Below are 12,914 nucleotides of genomic sequence, written 5' to 3' on the forward strand. Positions count from 1 at the left end.
CCACCCCCCCGTTACCTAGTTCCACCAGGGGCATCTTTTCTCGTCCACGCCTCATGAGCTCATTCCCATCTCGTTAGGAGATGGGTTTAAATTTATCGTTTTGACTGAAAGAAAGGGGATGCATGAGGCTTCAGTAACTAATTGAAGGTTCCTTTTGGTGGGTGACCCGTTTTATTGGAGGGGTCGGAAGAGGCTAATTTTCGAGTCAGGTCAATTTTTTAATTCGACTTTCACGACTGGATTTCGACGTATGTTACTCGGACCTATGCGCAGGCATGCCTGGTTAAGCTAGGGTTAATCGTCGTGTCTGGCTGTCCTCTTTGGTAAGAGCACTCGCGAAGCCTTAGACGAGGAGATTTACGTAAGAAGGAAAACGGGTTAGAAGCGTTTTATGGAAACTTGATTAATCCGTCGATTTTAATGGGTCAAGTTCATCTTAGACCGAGAGAAGTACGGATGCGCGTGATACGCGAAAATCTACTGGACTCTTTATACTTTACCAAGGAACTTAAGGTCGGACTGGTGTTAGGCTGTCCCACTGCAATCTCATAGCTCCTGTAGCTCGGCTCATAATAATAATATGTAATTCCAAACTTAATGCACCGAGCTTGCTAGGGAACAATAGCATCAAATTTGAAAACTGAAACAGCCGACTGTCACGTTCATTAAGGTAACGAGGATACGCCATTGTTAGATGTTGGACCCCAATTAAGCCCAACCGTCTTGTTTTCTTTAATTCCTTTTTACTGCGTCAAATAAAAAGTATGGGCTTTTTGGCTATCATCTTTTTCGTCCCATTCATCATTTACTCTTGACACGGCACTCAGTTCAGATCGGGTAATTACAGCATTTTTTTAGCTTACAATATTTCAACTCCATTGATCCTATGACAGGCATACACTCGATATGATTATTAAAATTATTTTGGACGCGTCATTGGGATTTATTGTGAGTAAATTTTGATTGTGTGAAAGTTCGAAATTTTTTTGGAAAATTAATTTTTCGTTATTTACGCAAAGCGATATATGTGCGCTTATACATTTTTTTTTTCTCGAAAAGTCCCAATTCTCATCGCGAACGCGCAGTGTGGGCCGAAGGAATCGAGTAAAATTTGTTAACGTGCGAAGATCGGAATATTTTCGAGTGATAAATTGGCCGTGTGACGTTTGAAAATTGTTCGGTTAGCTCGGTAGCCAATGGGGAGTAACCGACGGCGCCATTCGACGTACTATAACTATGTACATACATATGTATATCTGATTGGTGGAATACATAAGCCGAATCGTTGTCCCGTGTCAGTGTCGATATTACCGTGATGCATGGGAGAACAACATCCTGAGACGACGTCCTAACCCCATGGTACGTTTGTCGTAACTCCATCGACGTCTCTTCGGTATCGGGATGCTCTCAGGACTTGGAAAGTTACCGACACACGTTATATCCACGGTTACGTAATACGCAGAGATCGTGTATTTACCATATCGAAAAGATTATTAGGACGATTAAACGGGTCCAGTTACGTTCGAAGGACGATTGTTGCTTTGGCTCAAAAAAAAATTTTTTTTTTGAATTCTCAGCAGATACGTGCTTTTTTAATTCTCGTCCATTTGTCCTACCACGAGGTGAACGCTTAAGCGAACGTCGAATACGGATGTAGAGATTGACTAAGGGTTGCGCAGGACGTCGCTTATGGTTAGGGTGAGAAAGCATAAAAGATCAGCCCAAGGTGAGGGGGCGGGATCAAACTTGGCGCACCCCCTAGAACTTTTGGCTATATTCGTCGCGTCTTCCAGTTTCGGTTTTCATAAAGGGGTAGTGGGATGGGCAGGGGGGGTACTTTTTATTCGCTCCTGGAAAAGTGGCTGGGACGAGGTCTGTGTCGTTGGATCGAAACTGAACGAAGACCCGGAACTCCGGGCCCGAAAAGTTAGACTTTCACTCTGGTCGTCTCAGCTCGCAGGGTATTTTCGTTCCGGACGGCAGGCGCACTGGGGCGACGGGGGGAGAGAAGGGGTTAGCCATGAAAAACTTTTCAGCCATTCTTTAATTTCCTGCCAGCCTCGCCCGATTCTACGGTAGAGAAATCGCTGCTCGGAGTCTTTGAAGGCTGCGAGCGTGCTCCGTTGTTCGCCAATCGTGGCAAAGGCTTTTTCTGTGCCGCGAAGTCGAAATTTGCTTTATTTTTTGCACGCGGGTGAAAACGCGCGCGAATGAATACAGCGGTATAAAAAAAAAAAAAGGATACGGCGATCAGTTAACCCGAACACGTTATGGCAGGAAAAATCGAAATTGTTACGACCCATGAAATTTTAATCAGCTTGAAAATGCATTTCCTGAAATGAGTCAGCGTATTGAAAAAATTTCACGCAGCCTTTCACCCATATTACCCAGCTCGATCAATATATTCACTTTTTACATAGGGGATATTGAAGTCTTCAGGAAGTTTGACCGAGGCCAAGTTTCCTGTAGCGTATAATTCTCCAAGTCAGATTCTCTTGTGCCTATATCTATACAGCATGAACGTTATAGGAAAATGCATAAAGCAACGTGCAGTGCGCTACACGTGCGTTAGAGTAATCAACTGGCAGGGTATACGGAGGTGACTTTTCGGCCGGCAAGAGTAGTGGAAGGATCGAAAGAGGAAAGGAAATACACATACGGTCCGGTGGATGGACACGTATCGAGTAGTGGGTTAGTTCGGTCGAAGCTGGACTATAAATAATTCACGTTAATCGATATATGCACATGGAAGTATAGTATGCACGTTGCCCTACGACTTCGCTGTTCCACATACGGTACTAATAGTTCTGGGAGCGGTGTCTGAAAAATCTTAAGCGGACAGTTCGAAATTATAAATCTTATGAAAAAGTGGGTTTTTTTTTAAGTAGCAAAAAAAATTTTTAATTTTTCAAAACCCTACGGACACTCAATCGAATTCAAGTGCATACCTTGGCTACGATTTCGTTGCTGTACTTTATACACGTGTGTATATATGTATATACATATATACTTATTTCATATTCCTTTCAGACATGCTGGCGAACGCTTCTGGCAAGATGACCGGAGCTTTTTACAAATTGGGCCAATTCTACGAGACCTGCATTGACTTCAAGGATAAACCAGTGAACTTTACTCCAGGTGAGACGCGCTGAATTGATCATAAAAAAAAAATTACTTTTAATCATCCTTGAAAATAAAAATATTTCCTCCTGGAGCTAGTGTCAGTCCGCCAATCGTATACAGTTTTCATAAAAAATTAATCTCTGTAATATGCATGGTCCGTGTGATAAAAACAAACGGGTCTGATAGAGATATCGAGCGGTGGCTGTTGAAAAAAAATATCGCGCGTTTACTGGTAGATACAAAAAAAAAAAAAAACGTAAAAAAGAGAGAGAGAGAAGAAAAAAGCTCTGACATTTTCAGCCACAGCCTCGACATTATTTTAGCGATGCTGCTAACGAGGCTGTTTTTTACTGAGACGCGTCCTGCGCCGTTTAGATACTCGTTTGTGAGAATGTACACATAATATGTATACCCCGCTGCATCCGGCATATTCGTATCGTCTCTTTGCGAGATATCAATGGCAAAGTATGTTTACGCCGGTAATCCCGGTTCCAGATATACGTTACAGCCAATGTATACGTCCAAGGGTGGTATAACGGTAAGGCTGGGATTTCATTCATATATGCATCTGGCGCATATGCTCCGGCTCGCTTTTTGCCTGCGAGATATTTCCGCCGCCCGATCAATTATTCATACCGGCAAATTCCCTGAGTCTGTACGTATACGCGGATCTAAGTAGCACCGCGACAGAAGCCAGCCACCCCCTCCCGTAGAAACAAACCCCCACGTTATCGAGACGCTGACAAATCAGTTCGGATCGCTTAAGGGACTTCCGTAGCAGGGAGAATCGTTTCCGCTGGCCATTATCTTCCTTCCCTCCTGTAACCCCCTTCACTTTCCCTTTCCGTCCAGAAGAACCCCCCCCCCCTCAAGCCCTCCTTCGTCCTGGTCTCCTTGAACGTTCCTGAAATCCTGAAGGACCTTGTGACCATCGACGGGATTGGTATTCTTGGCTTTTACGATTATTTCACGTTTTATCGTGACCATCCGAGGGGGGAGGGTTTGGCTCTAGAGAAAAGCGACGCGTGAGCTTTGCTGGTTAAGGGATGAAAATTAGAAGCAGATACGTAAACACGTAACGGTAGCTGACGTACGTAGGCAAGTATGGGTAGGATGCAAAGGGTTGGTGAAATGAACCCCCTTTGCGGCGGGAGACCGCAAGGACGGTTAGGGGGTGGTTTTTCACTGGCGCGTTTTATTGGGGTGGCTGGGGGTGGGCATTTAACGATGCAGAGGGCACGTCGGTTCAGAGCCTGAAATGGAAACTTGGAAGGAGGTGGAACGGTAATGGGGACCTCGTGGGCGGTTGGGAACAGGGGTAGAAAGGTACAGACAGGAAAGGGTTGAAAGAGTGGGAAAAAGAGAATGGAGCGTCGACGCTGAGGGAGGAGATTATAGGGAGTAAGAGGAGCGAAGAAAGGAAAGGAAGCTGTGCGGTATATACAGTTATACGTGGGTACGGTTCGGTAAGGCGGTTAAGGGATGCTCAGGGGGTTTAGGGGTAGGGGCAGCACACGTGGCATGTTCCAGGGACGTTAAACGTTAACGTTCTATAGGAAGTTTCGCTACGAGTAGCGAACTTTGCCCTCGGAGAAAAGAGAGCCGTTCTTGCGCGCGCCGTGTCTTACCTTGGCTAAGGTAACCCAACCTAACCTTAGCTTAACTTATCGTATCCTACCCAGCCTTACGTTATATTCTTGCCCAAGGCAGAAAGAATTGCACGGAAGACCCGGTTGCCTATGTAGCTTAACCGTACCCGAGTTCAAATTCGTGCGAGTTTCTTGTCTAGGGAAAAAAAGAAGTCCCTAGAACTAACTAGAATTAGTAAAAATAATACTTCGATGGAAAATCTATAGGAGCAAATCGTTCCTTCTACGTGATGTATTTAAATATATTATAAGTTTTCTGTGAGAATAGCTTTTTCAAGGAGGTCATGAGGGACGTATATATATATATATATATATATCACCATCGATTTCACACTCGATTATATGTCATTAACGATTCGGATTCCAATTTACCGAAGTGAAATGGCCTTAGGAGAAACAGTAGCAGCAGTTGGACTTGCCATTTCTCACCATCGATTTCACACTCGATTATACCTTCTACGTGATGTATTTAAATATATTATAAGTTTTCTGTGAGAATAGCTTTTTCAAGGAGGTCATGAGGGACGTATATATATATATATATATATATCACCATCGATTTCACACTCGATTATATGTCATTAACGATTCGGATTCCAATTTACCGAAGTGAAATGGCCTTAGGAGAAACAGTAGCAGCAGTTGGACTTGCCATTTCTTGATTACCAGCTCAGCGATCTACACCCCATTGTCTTGCAGCTCCTTCGTGTAGTAGGAAAAATACGTGCGATTACTTTTTTAAATTCTCCCGCCGTTCCGCTCGACAGTCGCGCAAGCTTTGCCCAGCCTATAGATACTTCGTTACGACAATATATACAGTCTGTCAACGAATACGATGTTTTTCAGGGGGTCATCTTCTTATGGATTTTTAATATCGAAGTGTCCCCTGTATCTCGCACTTTACTCACGAATCGATCCTAGTGTCGTTCATCTCATTGATTAATATATGCGCTGTCAATCCTCGTGCCGGATCGATATCCTCGAGGCTATTTTTTATATTACTCGACTTGTTTCTTTTCCCAGATGAATTATTGCTTCGACCAAGAAGTCGCCGTTAGTAATATTACTTTTTCACTTTAAATTTTTGTATTTCCGTTACGCGGATACCGACAGATGAATATATGTTTATTTCCATTGAAACGTATATAATTTAATCGAGTCCTCGACACGCTCGTACCGGAAATTAAGGATGCTACACATTCGTCCAATAATACAATCCTTAAGAATTGGCGCGTCATTGTCGCCCGTTTAAAAGGCTACGCTCGCGCGGTTTCCGCGAAACTGAAAGTAGAACGACGGGAAATACCGGTCTTTGCGAATCTGACGGACGGGAACGACGGGAGTAAAGAGGGAGTCCGCGGATACGATGAAAGCTTCGAGTAAAAAGGGAGGCGGAGGAGAGAGAGAGGAGAGAGAGAGAGAGAGAGAGAGAGAGAGAGAGAGGGAGCGAGTGCGATACGAAGATAGCAATGAAAATTCAAAAGTAAATTCGCAATAACGTTTCTCCAGACTACAGTCCGTTTCAGGTAACTCAAGACCCTGTACCGTATCGAGTAATCGATTTCGCGTATGCATAACTTACAAGCGCCGTTCCGTTTCGTACTTTTCATACGGGAAACCGGCGCAGCCGACTTGCATTTTTCAGATTTCAATTCAACATTGCCGCAACGCTCTTCCAGGTAAAATTTTCTTTTGTTTCCTATCTCGTGAACCCCGTCACTTACGTAACTTCATCTACGTACCACGTGCGAACGATTTCTCGCTCGCCGGGCGAACCTCGTAAATCTCAATATTCCATTGCCCGCAGTACACATGCGGCTACGGCGAGAGCCCAGAGTGCATATGTGGATGCGCGGATGAAGCGAAGTTAAAAAAATGGCTTCAAAGTCAAGAACGCGTGTTATCGAGCAGCATGGATCAATAAGCTCGGACCGCACAGCGTGGCCACGCTCTAGGAGTTTTACTTTGAAAGCACTTGAAAATGCTGAGGCAGCGACGAGCAACAGTGGGTGGGCATTGAGCAATAACGAATGTACCAACAAAATAGTAAAGGGAACCAATATATATATATATATATATACACATGGATAAAAAAGTTGTTGCCACTCTCAAAGAAGCAAGCACTAACATAGTCCGTGTCTGGTAACAAGCGAACCCATGCATTGCTACGTAAGAGTAGTAAAATCTATATAGATATAGTCCGTAGACTTTTTGCCAAGGAGATTTGCATTCCGTGACATCCAGACCATTCGAACGAGGTCGCCGACTTTTTTCCTAGCAATTTACAACGAACTATTCCTGGCCGGACCGTCGACCGGCGTATTAACCCCGCTGCTAAAGTTAGCTGCGAAACCAGATAACAACCCAACCCTCGAACCAACGTTTCTCTCACAGTGCTCCCATGCTTCTCCGCCTTCTTGCCCACTTCCTCAGTTTAACCCTGCACCCTTAGGATCAGCCGGTACCCGTTCCCTTCCTTGATCCTTTGGCATCATCCTGTACACCAGATCTGATTACGTATACCCGCAACCCAGAATACACACAGAATCTTGGATCAAGCAGTCGCAGTAGACACGTACAAATTGCACCGGGGTAATTACAGGACATTGCAGGATATTCCGGTGGACAATACCGAGGGTAGGTTCGCCTTCACAGAGAGTTCGGAATGAAGCTGCGTATAGAGATATATATACGATCGTTACCCAGTTCGTTTCGAACCGGCTGATTGGCTTCGGTTCCGTCGATAACTATGACGATATTACAGGTTATGGCAACCGCTAATGGCAAGTTATTATCCCTACATCGTAATCGATTCCGACGAGCTATAGTACGTGTGACATAATATTTACAGCATTGATTCCTAGATTATACGTTTCCTGGGAACTTTTAGTGGCTTCCGATGCGCGGGAGGCAGTCGTCGATTTGTCGGCCGAGCACGGCGATAAATCAAGCATCCGACCTCGCTTCCGGTCTGTCAGGGGAAGTGAAATCGTTGCTTGTATTTTTAAAGATATATACACGAGACTCTTTCCATTCGTGCTTTCTTTGCAGTTTGATAATCGCCAAGTCGCGTGCATCGACTTATACTGATCTGACCCAGTTTTAACGAGGTATACAACTCCTTGACGAATTGTAATTCTGAATTTTACACTTGGCGGGTGGGAGGCGAGGGGGGCGGAAGCGGTTACTTTTTGAAGGTCGACGCTTTCGTGCTCGTAGACCTTCGCGCGTTCCTTCCGATCGTTAGATAATGACTGGCTGGGCAGGGATATCTTAGCTGACCCCCTTTTCAATGCCGATTTAAGCTCGAATCTGATGATGCACGTGAGAGCCGTCAGAATTTCCGTATGGCATTTTCTCTCTCTCTCTCTCTCTTGCCCTTTTTTATCTAGATTTTACAATATTTCTATAATCCACAATCCTACACGAAAACTCAGAGTCGCGACCGACTTCACGAATCCGCCTCAGGGTCGTGTACTTTTTTTTTGTTTTACGTTTGAGAAACCAGGGAATTACTTGTGCGTTAGCGGCAAGGTCGAGCTTTGATATAAAGGAAAGCTCTACGGATAGACCAGCGCCATTATCAGGGAGCTTTCAGGATACAACGATTTTCCTCGGTATATATAAGAGCCGAGTGGCGGTAGGAGCGTTGCGATCATTAGAAAATCGATGAGAGGCATTTGGGACGTAAGCACGAGGCCAAGTCCGTGAGCTTTAATCCGTGAGCTTTGAAACAGTCTCTGCTCGCCGAGAGAGCAAGTCATCCGATCGGATCTTCGGGAGGTTAGGTTGGGTTCGTTAGACTCGAGTTATTCGATATCGAACGAATTTAGATTTAACGCTACTCGCGTCTGTATATATGTATATACGGTGGAACACTCCCGGTCCCATACGGAAATGGAACTTCCGTTTTCTTAAGTCCGAGCTTACGCGATTTGTATCGCCCCGAGTTAACTCTGCGCTTTCGATACCACCGACTCCGTCTTGTTTATACGCTTCGACAGCTATTAACGTATCCGTTGAAATTTTCGAATGCCCAATGCAATTTGACAATACGATCCAAAGCGATCTTTCCTCGATAGGTGCGCATCTGTCTGCTTAGGAGATTCGAGGTTATGTTATCAAGTTAAATATTTCCGATTACTCGATTTCGGATCCGTACGACTTTTATACGGTGGCAGCTTTAAGCTTTGCTGATATTACCATAGGTAGCGTCCTTATATGAATTTATCACTGTGCATATGTTAGATGTGATATCTCGGCGTATCTCGAGTGTCCGTGTAAAGGCGGGATGCTTCCTGAAATGGCTTCGAGAGTTCAGGAGAGCAATTAGCAATTTCTCAGTCTCTACATAGGAGGAACAGAAAGGGGGTATAGCTTGGCCTCGGTAAATGGGATCTACAAACGAGCCGACGGAAGAAGGCTAGAATTCAGAATAACGATCGAATCTTATTCCGGTGGCGTCGTTGTTGTGGGTCCCGACAGCCGGTGTTGTGGGTTTGCATCAAACCCATTCTTGTTATATGAAAGGGTTGGACCCGCATGATTATATCTAATCGCGGTTTCGATTGACGCTTCCGAATCGCACCACTTGAAGTCACGCAAGGGTCGTGGAGAAAATGGGAAATCCATTGAACGTAATTTGGTCTCGGTCTGTGTTATACGTTACATGGTCAGTAAGATTACGTAGGTCTACTTCGGAACGGAGGACACGAAACGGGGTCTAAAATCGTATATCGAGGTGAAGTTTGGAGGGTATGATTTAGATGGGTGTAAGCCCAGGCTAGCGCTCGGACGTTTTCTCCAACTAATTTTCCATGATTAATTAACGCGACTGTCCCTTGTCTACCTTTTCGAGACGTTCGCGAATATCAATTCTGGGTTGACTTGCGGGTGAGATTTATGTTAATATTGGGTAAGAATCGATTAAAACCCTTATGGGGATGTTTGGTAAAAATATTTTTTATAGTATTCTTATGAAAATTAATTTTTTATCCTCCCTTACGTTACTTAGCGGCCACTCTATTTCTGCGCGGCTTCCGACGTCTCCTTGACGTATCACGTGTTATCTATTTCGGAAATGGCGTCACTATAAATTTATATTTTTCCAGGTTACCAGATCGATACCCAACTCGTTCCTCCTTCTCTGCAGCCACTGCAGTGTATCGCGACACTTCGTACTAATGATTTACGTTGTTTCGACGAAGCCGCAGTTACGCTGTTTCTATTTTCAGTGTATCGACTCCTCGATGAGCTGGGGGGTTATCTACCACCAAAGAGTCTGGCGCCAGTGGACATCACCCCATTGGTCTCAGAACTGTTGAGGTTGAACGGGGCACCCCTGTTCGACGTCTACGTCGACGTGGACCTTTACGACCGGACGAGGTCATCTGTATTCCTAGATCTCCCGATGAAGTATCGAGGAGATACGTTTTTTTCGGAAAATCAGGTAAACACAGACGATCGTTTAAGGCGAATAGCCTCAAATGGGGGATAAAAAGATTCGTCAGGACTTTCACGAATCCCAATGGAGCCAAAGTCTTCGAAGGGTCACGTGGTCCTGGAACTTTTGGGTCTCCTCGGAGATTGGTCAATGCTCGATGAGGGTCCAGCGGGATTGTTCGAACAAAATCAATAAACTCATCTGTTACGTGACCAGGCAGTAATAGGAGAGGAGAAACACGTACTCGAAGTCCCATACGGTCTTGGGCCATATCGGGACGTACCGGAGCAGCGAGGCAGCCGGAAGGGAGCAAGTAGATAACGATCGTTCGTAATCAGAGCGACGGTGAGCGAGTGGCTACTTCCTGAGGTAATTCCAGGTTGTTTTGGACGTATAAAGGTTCCTTCCCAATTATTAATTATCGTTTAGTTCCTGGCGCGAAATTTCATCCCGTGGGAGATAACGGGATACCCGGTGCCGTCGGGAAAATTAACTGTACTCTCGCTATCTTATACGCCGAAGATAGATAGGGATGTGTACAAGGACGCCTGTATATGTACAGGGTTGCTCTGGCTCGGGTTGTATACGTCCTCTGTGGGATATATGAGTTTTCCCATTTACCCAACCTTAACTAATATTTTCACGACAGCCGAGATTCTGGGATTACCTCGAGTTGAACAAATTTGCGGTAGCTCCTTTTCCCGATTTACGAGACAGTGCGATGCATAATTTATGCAGTAGGAAATATGATGCAAACGAAGATACCGGCTGAAAGGGACAAGAACGGTGGGATGAAAGAGGCTAACGAGCGAGAGAGAGAGAGAGAGAAAGTGAGATAAAGGATGAAGAAGTTCAAGCGAGAAGAGAATACAACTATTTGTCCAAGCTTACCGGCGACGTTCGTGTAGAATAAATTTTCGGCGGGTATCATCGGAGAGGGGAAAACTTTAATTACAGCCCGAATCTGAGGATTTAATTACAGTATACCTGGCATCTCCGGACGATCGAAATTGCACTGTCCTTGCGATTTAATTGGAGCGAATGAGAAATTCTTGCAGAGTGCGAGAAGAAAAAAGAAAAGGGAATTTTTTTCACCTCCCGAGCATACCCCTTTATGTGCCTGATTCTAGCGTTACGTTAATTGCCTGTTCGCTCCCGTGTACGGTACGTTGCTCCTTCGTAGTGGCACCAATGGAAAGCCAGAAACTCCTTGTATCGAATTACTTGTATAAGGCCATTGTCGAAATTTCGGTAACTCCCAAACAAAAGAGTATGGTGATTTAGGAGATGGCAGGGGGGGGGTGAACATTAAGCAGGTGCATGGATGTTGGTTGAAAAGGGGGCTGGGTTCGAGATTCAACGTCTCCCCTGGAGGCAGGCTGGTGAAGATGCTAGGCAAGTATAGGTAGGTTGGTACCCCTGATGCTTTTAGGATTTTCCCTGAGCGAATGGCTGCTCGCCAAGACTCTTCGTCTCGTTCGCATATTGATAGCCGACCCAGTCATTGGCATTGTGCGTCAGGCTTTATTCGGTGCTTACGTCGTAAAGTGCGTAGGAAACGTGAATGCCTGGGAGTCGCGTGATGGGAGAGGAAATGAGATTTTACCGGCTGTCGAGAAGAGGCTGCGTAGTTAAAAGGGAAGAGCGTCGGTGAAGACCGAAGAGAATGGAGCGAGAGAGAGAGAGAGAGAGAGAGAGAGAGAGAGCTAAGGGTGGTATAGAGACAATGGTAGAATAAGAGGAGAAAGGGTAATGTTGGAATGAAAGAAAAGTGGTAGTGGGAGAGGGGGTTGCTCGGAAGGGCAAAGGTCAAAGCCGTACTGGATGCGCTACATTAAAGAGGGTAATCGCTTTTTAGTGTAATCGCTACCCTTCGACCCCGCCCCAAACCCAAATTCAACCCCCATAGGTCTTCCATTCGTTTATAGAATGAAAATTATATCACGAAATCTTCCTTTGCCCAAAATTCACCTTTATTATGCATCCAACGTACGGATGGCTGAATTCATATATAGATGCATCGATTCAATCCCCAAACTTCGTACCCCTGAAGTTCCTATCACGTTTTCCTATCCAGGTGTGTGAAAAATTAAAAGAAAAAAGTTTCCTAGCATATATCCTCTTTGAAAATTTCGATCGGCTAGTTCCAGCCAGGTCTCGGGTAATACGTGCAAAAGAGCTCGTTCTGCCCGAGGCCAAATGTCGTTAAACGCCAAGTGTACACAAACCCATCTTGACATTTTAGGCTCTTTGTTTGCGAGGCTTCTCCCGACTCTGACGGGCCTACCTAAGGCCGGAAGGACTTCCTCTTCTTCTTCTGAAATAGTTAAGCTCTACAAAGAGATGACTCTTGCGCGGCACTTCGTCGCTGCCTGTCGGCTCGTTCGGTGGAACGAGCGAAAGGAACCTGATGCACGGGTACCCTTAGCTCGCTGAATCTCATTTAAAGAAATCTGATATCGCTCCTCGTTATAGACCCGCTGACACGTGAGAGTAACGAAGGTCTGCCGGAGCTGTAAAAAAAGTAATGCGACATGGGACAACATGTGATACACCGAGTTATCATGTATCCCAACCCCCATCACATGACTGTCATATGGATAGACTATCGTATACGCGGTAAATACGAATGAATATACTCTCCTGACAGTAGATTACAGTGTTACCTGTTTTTTTTTTTTTTTTTTTTTTTTAAAAAA

The 12,914-nt window shown here is 45.0% G+C and overlaps 1 protein-coding gene across 1 annotated transcript in view; it reads left to right on the forward strand.

Annotated features, from left to right (window-relative positions):
• LOC107264967 (neprilysin-1) overlaps window positions 1–12,914 on the forward strand; it is a 29,235-nt gene that overhangs the window by 4,645 nt on the left and 11,676 nt on the right. Inside the window, exons 3-4 of the mRNA XM_015733822.2 lie at window positions 3,031–3,138; window positions 10,007–10,221. Coding sequence (XP_015589308.1) covers window positions 3,031–3,138; window positions 10,007–10,221 — 323 coding nt within the window. The remainder of the gene's footprint in view (window positions 1–3,030; window positions 3,139–10,006; window positions 10,222–12,914) is intronic.

Source organism: Cephus cinctus, unplaced genomic scaffold (assembly GCF_000341935.2).
Source record: "Cephus cinctus unplaced genomic scaffold, Ccin1 Ccin1_scaffold0013, whole genome shotgun sequence".
Lineage (NCBI taxonomy): Eukaryota > Metazoa > Arthropoda > Insecta > Hymenoptera > Cephidae > Cephus > Cephus cinctus.